Source organism: Medicago sativa, chromosome 7 (genome assembly GCF_051527215.1).
Source record: "Medicago sativa cultivar Bolivia chromosome 7, Bolivia_mono, whole genome shotgun sequence".
Classification (NCBI taxonomy): Eukaryota; Viridiplantae; Streptophyta; class Magnoliopsida; order Fabales; family Fabaceae; genus Medicago; species Medicago sativa.
In genome coordinates, this window is record NC_140755.1 from 8,964,435 (window position 1) to 8,981,100 (window position 16,666).

General features: G+C 33.0%; 2 protein-coding genes across 2 annotated transcripts; one reads left to right on the forward strand and one right to left on the reverse strand.

The window, feature by feature from the left end:
- Positions 1 to 6,397: 6,397 nt before the first annotated feature.
- LOC146904033 (uncharacterized) lies at positions 6,398 to 12,283 on the reverse strand. The gene is made up of 4 exons (XM_085728066.1): positions 12,147 to 12,283; positions 11,588 to 12,036; positions 10,300 to 10,903; positions 6,398 to 9,340 (listed from the first exon to the last, which is right to left on the reverse strand). The coding sequence occupies exons 1-4, from the start codon at positions 12,255 to 12,257 to the stop codon at positions 9,125 to 9,127; spliced, it is 1,380 nt and encodes a 459-aa protein (XP_085584192.1). The 5' UTR covers positions 12,258 to 12,283; the 3' UTR covers positions 6,398 to 9,124.
- On the forward strand, positions 7,535 to 8,335 carry LOC146904034 (receptor-like protein EIX2). Its single transcript, XM_085728215.1, has one exon. It carries the CDS (start codon positions 7,535 to 7,537, stop codon positions 8,333 to 8,335), a length of 801 nt encoding a protein of 266 aa, XP_085584341.1.
- Positions 12,284 to 16,666: the final 4,383 nt, after the last annotated feature.

Below are 16,666 nucleotides of genomic sequence, written 5' to 3' on the forward strand. Positions count from 1 at the left end.
AATCTTGGTGGAACCAATGTGTGCAAATTAAAGTGAGAATCAAAAGGGAAGTGTGGTATAGGTGTAAAAGTACAAATATATAGGAAAATTATAAGAGAGCTAAGAAAGGGGCCAAGAAGACATTGAACACAAAACGAACACAAGCTTTTGAGGGTTATACGAAAAGTTTATATATATTATTGCTAAGGGACAAGAAAGAAAGAAAATATATATGGATAAAGTGAAGTGTATTATAAAGGAAGAAGGTAAATGAAAGTAGTATTTTCAAAACTTATTTAATGAAGGTTATGAAATATATATTATCATACTCAGACATGATAGATATTAGAGAGGAGGATAGAAAGTATAACTACTATCATCGGATTCAAGAACATGAGGTAAGAGAAGTGTTGAAACAGATGAGTAACGAGAAATTAATATCCACCATTTTTTATAACTACTATCATAGAATTTTCCCCAAACCCGAACCTACTACAAGAAATTAATATCCACCATTTTTTATTAATCTACTCCATTTGAGGCATGAAAATACCCAACACCATATTTGCATCAACAGACCTCTCCATAAAGTAATTAGTCAATTTCAAACTAGGGTAACGATTACAGTGATTAAATGTTCAAAAATATCTCAAAAGTCTGGATAATATTTAGAGAATTGCATGCTACATATCAGTATATTTCTACATTTGGTACGAGTTCGAAGTGTATATCTATATCTCTATTACCCGCCCCATACCCGTATTTTGAAATTGAGAAATTTCAAACTCAAACAAAGGGGAAAACCCGTCAAATCAAAATGAGCTAAATAAGGTATCCGCGTGTACAAGTTTTATTGCCATGCCTAAGTTCCACAAGTCAATTGTAATAGGAACATGAGCTACCATAGATCATATCAAAAACCATTTTCAAAGGATGAATTTGACAATAGTAAATATAAGTTATTTTTAAAAAATGTCAATGTAATATATTCTTGGTGCAAATATTGTTATGTTGGAGGGATTGAAACAATTGTCTTTTTTTTAATGACAAGTGTTAGTAATTAGTTTTTACATTAATATTTACTCATTCTAGGGTAGAGCATCGGGCGGGTTCGGACTGAAAAATTACATACTAAATGAAACTGATTGTGTATTTACAAGACCCAATCCCGACCGTATTTGGGCTCGATTTGGGCAGGTCTCGGGTAAAGCGGAATACGGGTCATACGGGCGGGTTAACTCGGTTATTAGCCACACAGTTTCTTAAATCTGAGAAACAGCACTGCTATATAGTGCGACAAATTTTTTCTTGAAATTTCAAGAATGCATATGTGTTTAATTTGTATTGGTGTACAGTCCGTAATTGGTGGAATACAGAGGTAGTGGTGATATTTTATTCTTTTTGGAAAATGTTATTTCTCTAGAAAAATAGTATCAAGAATTTTTCAAGATACAGTTGACAAGTTTTAATTGCATGATTTATTTGTTCACTTACTATTTTTCAGCCACGCCTCCTTGAATTGTGGCAAATAATGCATTGTGATTGGCTGCTCTTTATTCTTGAAGAATTCTTGATGTTATTTTTCTAGAGATATAGCATTGCTCTTTATTTTTTTGTTACAACAGACCAATTCAATCGTGAAGTTGTCGTGTGCCTTTTTTCGGGAACTTTAGCATTACTCTCTGAGAAAATGGTTTACAAGAGAATGAAAAAGCAAAAATAACAAGCTAGAAAGAGGAGTTAATGCGAGCAAGATGTGAGTATTTGATATTTTAGATTCATGTAGTACGAGAGAGATGTGTTGGTGTCCTAATCAAGATTGAAGAGAGGAGAAGTACTCAAAGACATAAATGGGTATATTTGATGGTAGAGGTTGTATCGCAACTCAGAGTTGAGACAGAGAGATGAGTTTTTTCTTTCATTGAGAAATTCTCAATTTAGATTTGAGTAAAATGTTGGGAGAGAACATGGGATAGAAAGAGGATCATTAGCCTTTTGGAATTACGGTGTTTTATTCAATGTAGTACATGTACAATATATGGAGTATAATCTAATGGGTTGCATTTAAATTATTAAAAGAAAAATCACTAAGAAAGAGAGCGTGAGTTGATGTGTTGATGCCTTTGATGAGTTGATGCTTTGACCCCAATACCTCCAACTCCTTATTCCTTAACTCAAACCAATTGAACTACTTTATCCTACAAACAATTTATTAGTTAGGATAAAGATACTAATTTAAAATAAAAAGTAGTTGTAAAGTACATATATATACGTTATATTTGTAAAAGCAAATATCTTAATACAACTATATAATACTTTTTTTACAAAAAACTACACAATATTACGAGTCATAATTTTTGTCAAAAAAACTTTATAATTTATACGAAAGTTACTTTAAATTTATACTGATTTATATATTAAATAACTTAAATATTCACTAACTTTGTATAAATTAATTTTCAAATTTTTTTATGATACATTAAAAAAGTACTTCCCACTTGCATCACAAAATTTTATGATACATTAAAAAAAAGTACTTCGCACTTGCACTCGACGCAGACAGTCCCTATTGAGATTAATGAGGCATCATCACTTACGATGGAAAAGGATAGTCCTAGGGCAGATCTGGTGCGTGCTGTAAAGTTGATAATTTGGGATGAGGCTCCAATGATGCACCGATGGTGTTTTGAGGCAGTTGACCGATCAATGCATGATATCGTGTCCAAGAATGATCCCCTAAACGAGTTTATACCTTTTGGTGGAATGACAGTAGTTTTAGGTGGTGATTTCAGGAAGATATTACCTGTTGTCCGAAAAGGAACGAGACAGGATATTGTTGATGCCTCAATCAATTCATTAAAGATATGGGCTTATTGTAATGTGTTGAGGCTTACTGTTAATATGAGATTGGGTGCATTTTCGGTACCTGCAGAACAGGAAGAAATTGCTAATTTTGGCAAGTGGATACTCTCAATTGGAGACGGCAACGACGCTTCGGATGAGAATGGTGAAATGAAGGTAGAAATTCCTGAAGATTTGCTCATATCAGACACAACAAATCCGTTGATGTCACTTATAGACTTTGTGTATCCTGATTTGAATGATAACCTTGGTGACCCACTATTTTTCCAAGAAAGGGGAATACTCGCACCAACGCTTGATTCAATTGAGCATGTTAACGAGTATATGATGTCACTGATTCCAGGTGAAGAGAAAGAGTATTTAAGCTCTGATTCTGTTTGTCGATCAGACGAAAATTCTGATGTCCACAGCGAGTGGTTCACAACGAAATTTCTTAATGGTATTAAGAGCTCTGAAATTCCAAATCACCGGTTGAAACTAAGGGTGGGATGTCCAGTTATGCTGATGGGAAACATCGATCAGGCCAATGGACTGTGTAATGGTACGAGGCTGACAGTTACACATCTAGGGAAGAACACGATAGCTGCTACCGTAATTAAAGGAAAAAGGGCAGGTACCAGGGTATTCATTCCCATGATGAATCTTATTCCGATTGATCTAGGCCTACCCTTCAAATTCGGGCGCAGACAATTTCCATTGACGCTTTGTTTTGTAATGACAGTAAATAAAAGTCAGGGTCAATCTTTATCTCGAGTGGGAGTTTATCTTCCTAAGCCCGTGTTAACGCATGGATAACTCTATGCCGTTGTCTCTTGAGTTACTTCTATAAAAGGTCTGAAGCTGCTCATCTTGGATGAAGATAATAATGTTTGCAAGGAGACCACACATGTTGTGTATCGTGAAGTTTTTCGAAAAGTATGATCATTGGTTATGTTTTAGAATTGTTGTTGCTATAATTTAGAAAACTAAAGTTGTGTATTGTTTGGAAGTCGTTTTATTTTTAATTTCTTTGTAAGGCGTAATGGTCATTACAGGACATGCAATTTCTATATAAGCAGATCTTTCTGCCATTGACTTTTAATTGATGCACTTTTCAGGTATAACAATACGAGGAACCTTTTTTTTACATCTTTGTTACCCTAAAATACAATATTTACATTAGACCATTGGTTTTGTAAAAAATAAAAACAAATAACAATCGGCATTTCTGTAGCCCAAACTATATTTATACACACCCTTAAAAAATTCAACGTTTGCATTCACAGACTAGGTGTATACATCTGACACTGACTATTATATTATATAAAAAAATTAACGTTTGCTAAGTTTAAGAATGACTATATAACAATGTAAAATAATATTTAGTAATATTTAGTAAATATACCTTGAATGGAAATTGAATATGACTATAATAATGAACATGGTATTTATAGTAGGGGAGAGCATCGATTCAGACCAGTTTGTGTTCGAACCCAAACCCTCAATCCGAGCCAAACCACTGGTGATGGAAAAAGACCCAAATATAACCATTTAAAAATTTGGATTTGTCGGGGTTCTGTTTTTGGGGTGAGAAACCCATTTAAAATTTTGGTCCATATCTGATTTTGTTTTCCTTCAATTAATTTTTAAACAAAAACTTTAGGTTTAACAATCTCCATCCCTTTTTGAGCATGCAGTCAATCTCCTTTTCAATTGATCATATTATGTGGCTATTTTATAAGATTACTTAACCTGTCTGTATTGAATTTTAAACGAGTCAGAGAAGGTTGAACCAAGAAAAACTATTAAATGTGCTCTGGTAGTTCTGTGAAAATGATACAGAAATCTAGAAATCTAAAATGCCAAAACCTTCGCTGAAAATGGTTCAAAAAGCAATTTTGAAAAAGGGAGAGGAAGACGAACAGTTTGGAAGACGAAGGATTTTGAAGAAAAAGAAAAAAACGAAAAGAATAAAGAAGAAAACTATGATATTAGATATGGTTTTCTGATTAGATATTTGTGAATTTCAAATTATAATAAACTCAACAAATCACATTAATCTTTTTCAACGACACATATAACAACCTCTTTTAACAACAACTCCAGTGTTAGGTTTTCTTTAGAGATTCTACAGGCCGCCTCATTCTTGGCAAATCATATACAGTTTGCAATTTTTATCGTATAAGAGCCATCAATTCTATATTTCCAAATGCATTGAGGGGCATGAACATAATTGCATCATCACTTAATTTATTAAAAACAGTTTACACAAAACTTGTTTTCCAAGAATTCAATCTTGGGTTCAACAGAGAGTTTATCGTGTGGTAGGTACTCAAAGTGGAGCAGCGTCGGCGTGGATGGTTTTTGAGAAGGAAGGTTGCGGATCCAAGGCATACTCCACACGTTGGTTTTTCAGCCGTCACCAATCTTCCATCTATGATCCAAAGTAAGTAGTGATTGAGTACTCCAAAGACTTCTCCATGTATATCTTGGATTATGACCAAGTTTGACCTCCGAAAAATCCCTTCGCGGGAAATATTTGGCTTTGAGGAACCGAGTAAGTAGATAATTTGATTCAATCAAGAGTTTTCAACTTTGCTTACCAAGCATAAAGAGATTGAAAGCCTCCAAATTTCTGAAGCCTAGACCTCCCTTACTTTTGTGGAGAGTATGTTTGTCCCAACACATCCATTTTATACCTTGACGAGACCATTCCTTTTTGATCCCTAATAAAAAGAGTCATTACTTTTTTTTTCTTTCTAACTCATCACATAAAGGGTAGGTATGAGGAAAGTACCCATGCATTAAGAAGGTATGGCTTGTGTAACAAATTTAATTAAAATTTCTTTACTAGCATGCGACAAGGATGTAGCGCTCCATGATCGACATTTTTTCCAAATCCGATATTTTAGGTACGAGAAAATATCATTTTTACTGTTCCCCGCCATAAATTGTAAGCCTAAGTATTTACCGCTACCAATGTTAGCACTAAAAGGCGACGACAGAGTTGCCAATGTTGATAGCTTGACCCGAAGCATACAAAAAATGTATCTTGAGGATGAATGTCTACAAAAGTTACTAGCTTTATTTATTGATTATAGTTTTGAATTTCTTTAATTTTATGTTACGTGTGATCTCAAAGCAAATAGTTACTTATCTTGGTTTTCAATTTTCATGCTTCATTTGATTTTTTTTCCTTATCATTATCCTTTAGTTAGACAAATGAACATGATCAAGACGTGAGAAGCTGGTTTTGAATCTTTTAATGGAACTCTATCTTTCTTTCGGTTTCTCTTGTCCATTTAAAAAAAAAACAAAAGATTTTTTAATTATAGTACAATGGTTATTACTCAACACTCATTACATCAAATCAAATACATTCACTAAAACATACGAGTTTTTAGTAACATTTGAAATTTTTTACAAAATCAAAATAGTAACATTTGAGTAAGTGTTAGGTAAAGGCCAAGTCACTAAATGGTTTCAGTATCAATTCAGAATATTGATGGTTAGTTTAGATTTTAAAAATGTTACCAACTTAGTAGCTAATTCGTAGCTAATTACAAGCAAACGTTCATAAAGTTTCAAAGCTAATCTCTAGCTAATTCATAGCAAACAATTGTTTAAAATTTGTTCCACTCAGCTACATAGCAATAGCACATCATCATATAGATAGATTTGAGATCAATTACATTATACTATATAATGACAACCATTTATATAAGACTATAACCAACCACAAATATAACTTGCAAGAGCATAATGAAACATGTAACAAAAGTACTGTACAGGCAGAAGATTAGCCATCTACATACATAATGAAATCTTCCATAAAGAAACTTCATGCAAAAATTACCTTGAGCACTGCGTCTAGAACCTTTGAGGAAGTGCATAAGGATAAATGTGCTTGAACTCTAGCATAAAGGTCAGGAGGCTTTTCAGTTATGTGCACATCAAACACACCTCTGCTATAAAATAAGCAAAATAGTACATTTTCTTCACAAAACAAAAAATACATTGGTTATGGCTCTTGCTTTCTAAAAGTTTAACCATTAAAACGGAAAAAGTTAAAGAGATAAATCAAAAGAGCCAAGTTCATGGTTTTGAATCAGAATTCTGTTCAACTCCCGAACCTGTTGCATTCCAATCCCTCCATTTGAATATCAAATCCTAAATTATCTGTCTTTGAGCAACTTGCGAATAATTGACTAGTGGTTTCTAGCCTCTACTCCATAATTCCATCCAAGTTGGTAATCTATCTTGGAGTAAACTCCAACTGAACATAGCTATCTTTTATGGCACTGAAGTGTTCCATAAACGTTGCACCGCCGAAAATTGTTGTCATAATCATCACAAATTTGGATGTTTTCCAACGTCTGATAGCATCCTTTGACAGTAAAAATTATGCTGTCATGCTGGCTCCATTCAAATGTATCCGATACTTCTAACCGAGGCTGCACTTCAGAGAGTTTCAGTACCAATTCTTCTGTTTTCATTTAATTCTCTCTTCATGGTCGCAAACTCTCAACCAATTCCAGATCCACTCACACATGTACACACCTCATTACCTCTCAATGTTTTCATCTTTAAAAACACTAGACCTTTCTGAAAACAAGCTAAATGGTAAGATAAACAGAAGATATTCGATTTCCGCCTCAATTGGATGAAATGAAACTTTTTGAATGGAGTTATCTCCGACTCTCATTTTGCTAATATGTCGAAGTTACAGTTATTAGATTTATATGACAACTCACTCCCTTTGACATTTAGACAAAAGTGGATCCCACCTAATTTTCAGATGCTCAAGCTTAGATTGAGATCCTGCAAAGATGGTCCTGAATTTCCCAAATGGTTGAAGACACAAGATAGCTTCAAAACCCTTGACATTTCTAATGCTGGAATATCTGATACTATATTAGCATTACAAGATGGGAAGACTATCAACATTTCATATAACAATCTGAAAGGTGTAATTCCAAATTATCCACTAAAAGATACTTATTCATATCTATATCTTGCATCAAATAGATTTGAAGGCCATATTCCACCGTTTCAACGAGGTGCTCTCATTCTTGATCTATCGAAAAATCAATTTTCAGATTCTGTTTCTTTTTTACGTACAATAAGTGCAGTTAAAATATTATACCAATTAGACCTTTCAAATAACTTGTTATATGGAAAAATTCCAAATTATTGGATCCGTTTCAAGGCATTGGCTTATGTGGATCTGAGTCACAATAAGTTTTCAGGAAACATTCCTACTTCAATGGGATCACTTGTAAACGTTCAAGGATTGCTTTTAAGAAGCAACAACTTAACAGATGATATCCCTTTATCCTTGATGAATTGCACAAAGTTAGTAATGTTGGGTGCTGGAGAAAATAGATTATCAGGACTCGTCCCGGCTTGGATTGGAAGCAAATTACAAAAGTTGCAAGTTTTATGTTTAGGAAAGAATCACTTCTTTGGCAATTTACCATTGGAACTTTGTTATCTAAACAAGATTCAACTCTAGGATCTATCATTGAATAAACTATCTGGAAGGATTCCCAAATGCTTCAAAAACTTTACTTCAATGACTCAAAAGACTTCCCTACGAGGTTATGAGTATTTTATCAACACCAGTCGCATATATTCGAGCCGATCATACTACTTGAATGCATTCTTGATGTGGAAAGGTGTTGAACAAAGGTTCAAGAATGAAATTCCAACAGATATAACAGATAATTTACTTGAATTAGTTTCATTGAATTTATCAAGAAACAATTTCACAGGAAAAAATCCTTCAAATATTGGAAAGCTGGCAAGCTGGCATCACTTGAATTTCTTGATTTGTCAAGAAATCAATTGACTTGTTCAATTCCTTCTAGTCTTGTTCAAATTGACCGGCTTGCTATATTAGATTTGTTGCATAACCATTTATCTGGAAGAATTCCAACCAGTACACAATTACAAAGTTTCAATGTCTCAAGTTATGAATATAATCTTGATCTTTGTGGGCTACCACTAGAGAAACTGTCTATTGATAAAGGCGAGCCGATGGAAAATATTCAAGAGGATGAAGATTTGTTCCTCACCCGTGGATTCTACATGAGCATGACAATTGGATTTTTTATAGGCTTTTGGGGGATCTTTGGCTCAATCCTACTTAACCATCCTGGCGACATGCGACATGCTTATTTTAAGTTCTTGAACAATTTAACAGACAATATTTATGTCATGATAGTTGTGAAAAACAAGAGGACTAACAGGTAACAATAATACCTTATCTTTTTTTTTGGTCAGATAGCCTAGTGGCTAGAATTCACCTTATAAGGTAAATAAGTGGGTTAGCTGTAGACCATAGAATTTTTCCATTGCTAGCATCCATTGCCACCCACCCTCCAGATGTTGTATTCATATTTGATGGTAAAAGTTTGAAAATTTTGGCATCTGAATTTGCAATATTGGTATAAATTCTTTGTTCATCGGTTGCTGCACCAAATGTTCCACCTCCAGCTAGTCCACCAGGCCCTGCTTCCTGTAATATTTTGAGCTCATAATTAAATTAGCTATTGCATTCAAGATCTTGTTTAATTGATTTATATTTATCAATAAGAAGAACTAACCTAATATATTTTTGAGCAAAATATCAAGAGTTAATTCAATATACTCTATAATTGTAAAATGATCATAAGAAATAATTAAACTAAATATTCATCAAATACAATATCAGCGATATTATTAGACTTTTTTCTTTTATGTAAAACCTCCTCCTCAAGCTAACAACTTTTAAGTTGTTACAAGTATACATATAGCTTTAAGGTTGAAAAAAAAATGACATACTAAGACCTAGAAAATACATCTTGCATATCAACAATGAACTAGTTCAAGTAGTAAGGAATTTTGGCCCATATACGTGATCAAAAGTTCGATCTCTAGAAACTTCGTACTAGGCTAGCATTTGTAGCGGCTGAAGTTCAAACTAGAAAACTTCACAACTTCAAACTAAACAAAAAATGTTATTGGGTCAACGCTAATCGTAGTTGACACCCCAAATACAAGGTGTGGTACGTATGTTTATATCAAATTTATCAACACTAACCACAACTGAAATCCAAACAAAAATTAAAACATAAGGTGGTGTTGGCGATGTAATGAACATATCAAAATCATATTTAATATTGTATTGAAAATTTAAAAATGATAAATAAATATAAGCAAATTCTTTCTAAAAAAATGTTAGAAGTTAATACAAAACTAGTCAACTAATAAGTTTGCTTGTTGTGCAAGCAACATCTTTTGTAGGATTTTCTCTATTATGGTAGTTAGAGTTGTTATGATTACAACTTTCTCTATTCTTTCTCTCCTATTAATCTAATCTTCTTATTCAACCTAAATGAAATTGTGATTGAATGCAATACAAGAAAATTTTAGTGAGTTTCAGTCTGCCTTAAAAAAAACATCTTTTAAAAGAGGATCAGATTAAATGTATATTACCGTAAACCATAGAAGGGTTCCATTGTCGCGATCCAAGGCCCAAGCAAATCCACTTTTCTGAACAGCAACAACAATATCTTTCTTAGTTCCATTTACATGTGTAGTTAACATCATTGGTGCCTCTCCAAAATCTGCATCTGGTATAGAACCTTGAGGTGGACAATTAGAAGTCGAAGCATTGTTACATGAAACGAACCATACATCATATCCTCCTAATTGTTTGTACCATTTGATATTACCATTCTCCAAATCAAGGGCCAAGATTGAATTGGAGTGATTTTCTGGTTCAACACACTTGTCTTGTTCAATAGGAGTAGTTTGATTATCTTGTCTTTCTTGACATTCGAGTACGTTTTTTGGAGCAGAATAGAGATTTCCAGTGGCAATATAGACATGTTTTCGATAAACATCAATGGAAGGACTACTTCCCCAAATGGCAGCTCCTGCATATGCTCCTATCTTTCCATTGTTATCTGGCAACATAAATGTCTTCCATAAGATAGCACCAGTTTTAGCATCAAGTTTTACAATGCTTCCACGAAATATGCAACAATTTTCGATGGTTGCACCTTCTTCTAGTGAAGATGTTCCAACATAGTAACTCCTATATATTGAGAGTTTAGTATAATTATACTTTGATATAAAAGGATTGAAAAGAAAAAAGGAATGAATGATAATCCCAAACTTGATTTTTTTTAGGAGTCCCCATACTTGATGGTGAGGTTAGATAAATTCTTTCAATGTTTTATGATACTCCAAAAAAATATATATTCATCATAAGTATTTTCTTATTGGTTTCCGATCTCTAAAAATAAGGCGAAATCAGAAACAAATTGCGTTAATCACGAGCCACTTGATGGTAAAAAATCTACATAGGGACCAAACAAGATTTGGAGTTTTTTTCAAAAACGGTGAATGAGTCTTCCCTTTAAATATCATTTGTGTAAACAGCAATAAAAAAATCCTAAAGAAATAGTAGTATTTTCAAAATTGTACCAAAGATCAAATCGACGAGACCTTTAAGTCATAGTTTAGTCAGTTCAACCACAAACGCTATTGAACTAGAGGACAAAAATATAAGTGAAAAAGTAACAAAAAGTAAATAAAAGTAAAAACTAGTTGAACCAACCGCGATTCAATTAGATTATGATATAATTAAGAACAAACCAACCGGTGAACTGGCCGATTCTTAGTTCAACCAGTTGAACCAGCTGATATGATCCGATTCTTAAAACATTGGAAAGAAGATTAAGATGCATGAGCAAGCTAAGAATGTAATTATACTAACCCATTATAATAAGTTCCAGACATGGTAACAACTGCAGCAGGATGATTATCCAAATGAGTCAACCAAACAAGCTCACCAGTTCTCCTTTCAAGACCAATAACAACAGCAGGTCCATAAATTCCAACAATCAACAAATCTTCAGCCACAGTTGGAGTTGCTCTAGCCAATGTCCAATTTGCATTAATTATAAATCCAGTAGTATTTAAACCTGTCAATTTCTCCAAGTTTTGCTTCCAAACAAGTGACCCATCAATTTGTTTAATTGCATATATGTTACCATTCCAGCTTGGAAAATAAATTGTACCATTGTATATTGTTGGTGTTGCTGTAATATCTTTGTTTGCATAGAATTTCCACTTCAAACTTAGTTTAGGTACCGTTTCTATATTGATCTTTTGTTCCTTGTATGCATACCTTCTATTGAACAAATCTCCACCATGGTTTATCCACTAATTAACAAGAAATTAATCAATAGAAAATTAATTAGATCATTACAAAAACCAGAATTAATTAACCTAAAAAAAACAATATTGAAGTTAAGGAAGTAATTATATCTTACATCAGATTCTGAGCTTGCAGAAAAAACTAATACGACATGAACACAAAACAAAAGTAAACAAAGGACAGTGTTTATCATTCTGAATTTTTGTGGTGACATGGAATATAACATGAATGGCAATTACCAAGATGTTTGTTAAGGAAATTGATTTTGAAATAATGACTCATATATAAAAAAATTAGTGACATTTTTTCTTGGGTGACTAATAACATATAAATAAAGGCAATCAAATCTAAATATTTGACTTCTAATAACTCATAAATAAAGGCAATCAAATCTAAATATTTGACTTCAAATTTCACATTTCAAATATTGTAAAATACATTAACGTAACATATTTTTCGCGTTGATATATGCTAAGAATATTCTAAAATTGTTTATATAATTTTTAGTTTTATTTTGATATACATATCGTTTTTATGCTTTTATAAACATGAATCAGTCAATTTGAACTATCTTTGTCAAAAAACTTGGAGGATACGGAAACAACATTTGTTGACCGATGTATCATCTGACCATAATATAATAAAAAAGAGATATATTTTTATAATGTTTTATGGTGATGTGGTGTCCTTTCAACACAAAAGTTGCTAGCTATTTATTTATTGATTATAGTTTTAAATTTCCTTATGTTACGTGTGTTCTCAAAGCCAAGAGTTATCTTAACTTGGCTTCCAAGTTTTGAGCATCATTATAATAAAATAGAACAAGGAAGGTAAGCAAACAATAAGTTGTACTACTGTGCCAGTGTTTGGTGCAAGCGGTGGTGTAAACACAGCCTTCATTTAGTGTGAGGCTCATAGCTTAATAAAATTGAGGTGAGAACGGCATCGTAACGTGAGATTAGCTGCTTGTACGCGTTATCAAACATGCCATATATCTTTTTGGATGGCCAAGCCAATCCTTGTAAACATCATTTTAATTTTTTTTTCTTCTTATTATCGTTGAGCTAATAATAATTTATGAAAAATGCTAACAAGTGGCTTTATCATAATTTATATACATGATGAACATGATCCGAGAAGAATTTTTCTACCGAAGCTTGAGGCACTATGGATCGTTGATTGAACAAAGCCACACCAAACAACACAAATCTGATTTGCTACTGAAATTTTTCCCGGAAATGCCACACCAAACAACCTTGATAAAATCTATCACAAACTCCCAACCGTAGATAAAAGAACAACCAATGAAACCTGATCTGAGAAATCCGAACTGAGACTACAACCGCAGCCACTCTCAAATTTGCGTGGCTGCAGTTGTAGGAATTTTTTTTCTGCAGGCCCTACTTTCCAAAAAAATTGTCCAATGTGCCCTACATTGAAAATAAATATCCAACATGCCCTACTTTCACTTTTGCCCTTACATAGCTCCATCTGAGATGGCACCATGTTTCTTCATGATGGCTCCATCTCAGATGGCGCCATCCTACTTGCTTTTTATTTTAATTATTTTTTCGATTTTAATTTTTTTTGGCTTATTAATTAATACCTCCATTAGGATAGCTCCATCTCAGTTGGCACCATCCTACTAGGTTCTTTTAATTTTATTTTTTTTAGTTTTATGCTGAAAATTTATTAAATGAATTTATTAAATAGAAAAAAATATAAAATAAAAAAGGTTCCAAAAAAATATGGATTGTGTCGAGGTGAGGGTCATTATCAAAATTGCCCATATTTTAATTTTGCACGCAAGTAGTACTTTCGTTGTATTTTTGTTTTTTTTTCTTCTAATATATCAATCCAGTTCACCTTCACCACTAGAGTTATTGGCCGTATATGTAGGATTTGAACTTTTCCCGAATTTGTCTACGCGAAGACCGAAAAAGGGTCGTCCAAATTTAAACACCACTCGCATTAGGACCGAAATGAATGAAGTTGAAAAGGTTCCAAGAAAATGTGGATTGTGTCGGGGCGAGGGTCATTATCGTAAAAATTGCTCTAATTCTAATCTTGCACGCCAGTAGTACTTTTGTTGTATTTTTTTCTAATATATCAATCTATATTATTATGTTATTTTATATTTTTTTCTATTTAATAAATTCATTCAATAAATTTTCAGCATAAAAATAAACAAAATAAACAAAATAAAATAAATAAAATAAAATAAAATAAATAAAATAAATTAAAAGAACCTAGTTGGATGGCGCCAACTGAGATGGAGCTATCCTAAAGGAGGTATTAATTAATAAGCTAAAAAAATTAAAATAAAAAAAAGAAAGAAAATAAAAGCAAGTAGGATGGCGTCATATGAGATGGAGCCATCATGAAGGAACATGGTGTCATCTCAGATGGAGCTATGTAAGGGCAAAAGTGAAAGTAGGGCATGTTGGATATTTATTTTCAATATAGGGCACATTGGACAATTTTTTTGAAAAGTAGGGCCTGCACAAAAAAAAAATCAGCTAAAAACGAACGCCTCTTCCGTGAATTCTAGAAAAACATAGAGAATCCAAGCAAAGCTCCCTAAGGACAGCTCCTAAACATAAATTGAACATAAACATAAAAATTGGGAGGAAGAGAATTTGGAAACGATAACAGGAAGAGTAAAGAAGTGAACGTGAGAGGTTGATGTTAGACAACTTGGACCAAAAAAAAGCAAATTTCCTTTTTTTTTTTTTATGGTGGCCGAGGTTTGAACCTGAACCTTGCATATATTATGATTATGCATTGTCCTTACCAGCTGAGCTAAGCTCACGAGCCTTTCTAGTATATTAACATATTTTACTTGGCATTGATGTTTCAGTTTTTATAATTAAGAATTTCAAAGATACCAACAATAAGAATAAAAGTAAAGGAAACTGACAGATTATTGAAGAATAATGAATCGAGTAACAGAAATAAAGGAAAGAAATCAACAGTGCATATAAGTTGCTAAACAAGTGACAACAAGATTCTCCAATCCCACTTATTTCTAGTTAGTAGTTAGAGAATTATTAGAGTATAGTGAGAAGGTAACTTGGAGTACAAGCAATCTAGATAACTTGAAGAGCAAGTTACCTTCTCACTATACTCTAATAAGAATGTTACCTTAGCTTTCATTTTTCCTTTGTATATATATCAAACTGTTACACATAGTTTAATCATCAAGTTCATTTTCAGTTGTCTTTGCTTAACCTCTATTGATTCCTAGTTTCTTCATATGGTATCAAAGTCTCTCTTGATTTGAGAGTGCTTTTTCCGTTTCCATGGCTCCATGCAACAACGTTGCATCTTCTTCTGGTTTTCCTGAACCAATTTTGGATCAATCATCTCCTTTCTTTGATCATCCCAGCTATGGTCTTTCATCAATTTCTGTTACACCAGTCTTGAGCGGTTCTAACTTCCATTCTTGGGCACGTTCAATGCATGGTTCTCCTCGTGGAAAGAAGTTCGAGTTCATTGATGGTACCATTCAAGTTGTTTTTTATTCTTTCTATCCATCCTTCCGTGCATGCATGGAATGGGTGCAACATGCTTATAATTTATGGATAATGAATTTAGTTTCCGAATCGATGCACAATCAATCATAATCATGGAAAAAATCCGCATAGGGTGATTTGGTACATATTTCTAAGCTTATGCAAGAAATTTATGCATTAAAACAAGATTCACATTTTCTAACCGAGTATTATTCTGAGTTGAAGATTCTATGGGAAGAGTTGAAACTATGCAAGTCAATCCCTTCATGTAGTTGCAGAGTGAAATGTTTATGTGATGCTATGCGCAGTGCTCGCCAAAATCAGACACTTTTTTATGTCAGTGTCAAATATGTGGCTCAAGGTTCTTGGATTATATATTCAGGAGCCAGTGATCATATATGTGGCTCTTTAAATTGGTATGACTCTTATAGTCAAATAAATCCTATCAATGTCAAATTACCAACTGGACATTTAACTATAGCCAAATATGTTGGAACTATTAAGTTTTCTTTTAATCTTGTTCTTCAAAATTTTCTTTTTAATATTTAACCCCTTAACCCAAGTTAGCTGCAAACACTCTTAATAATTTTTTATTTTTTTATTGAAACACTCTTAGTAATTTTACCCCTCAAAACAAATATTACACCTATTTTTTATTATATATTAGACTAAAATATACAAATGGTCCATGCAAATATGGTTATTTGGGTTTTGGTCCCTACAAAAAAATTGAAACATACCTTTGCATTTTTTTTTTGTTTTTTTAAAAAGTCCTTTAATTTGGGCCCAATTCATGTTAAGTTGGCTGGTTTGATCCCAATTGTATTTCTAGATGTGTTCAACTTGAACAACATAAAATTCATGGTCTTAAAAGTCGTGACTACCATATATTGATGCAATATTTTCTCAAAGTAGAAGCACGAAGTGCTTTGTCCAAAGAAGTTGCAAGAGTTCTAATCAAGTTAAGCTCATTCTTCAAGGTTTTATGCTCTAAAGTTGTCAAAGTTGAAGAGTTTGGATGTTTGGATGCTGAATTTGCATTAAATCTATGTGAACTAGAAATAATTTTTCCTCCATCAATTTTTCTTCTAATTGTTCATTTATCTATTCAGCTAGCATA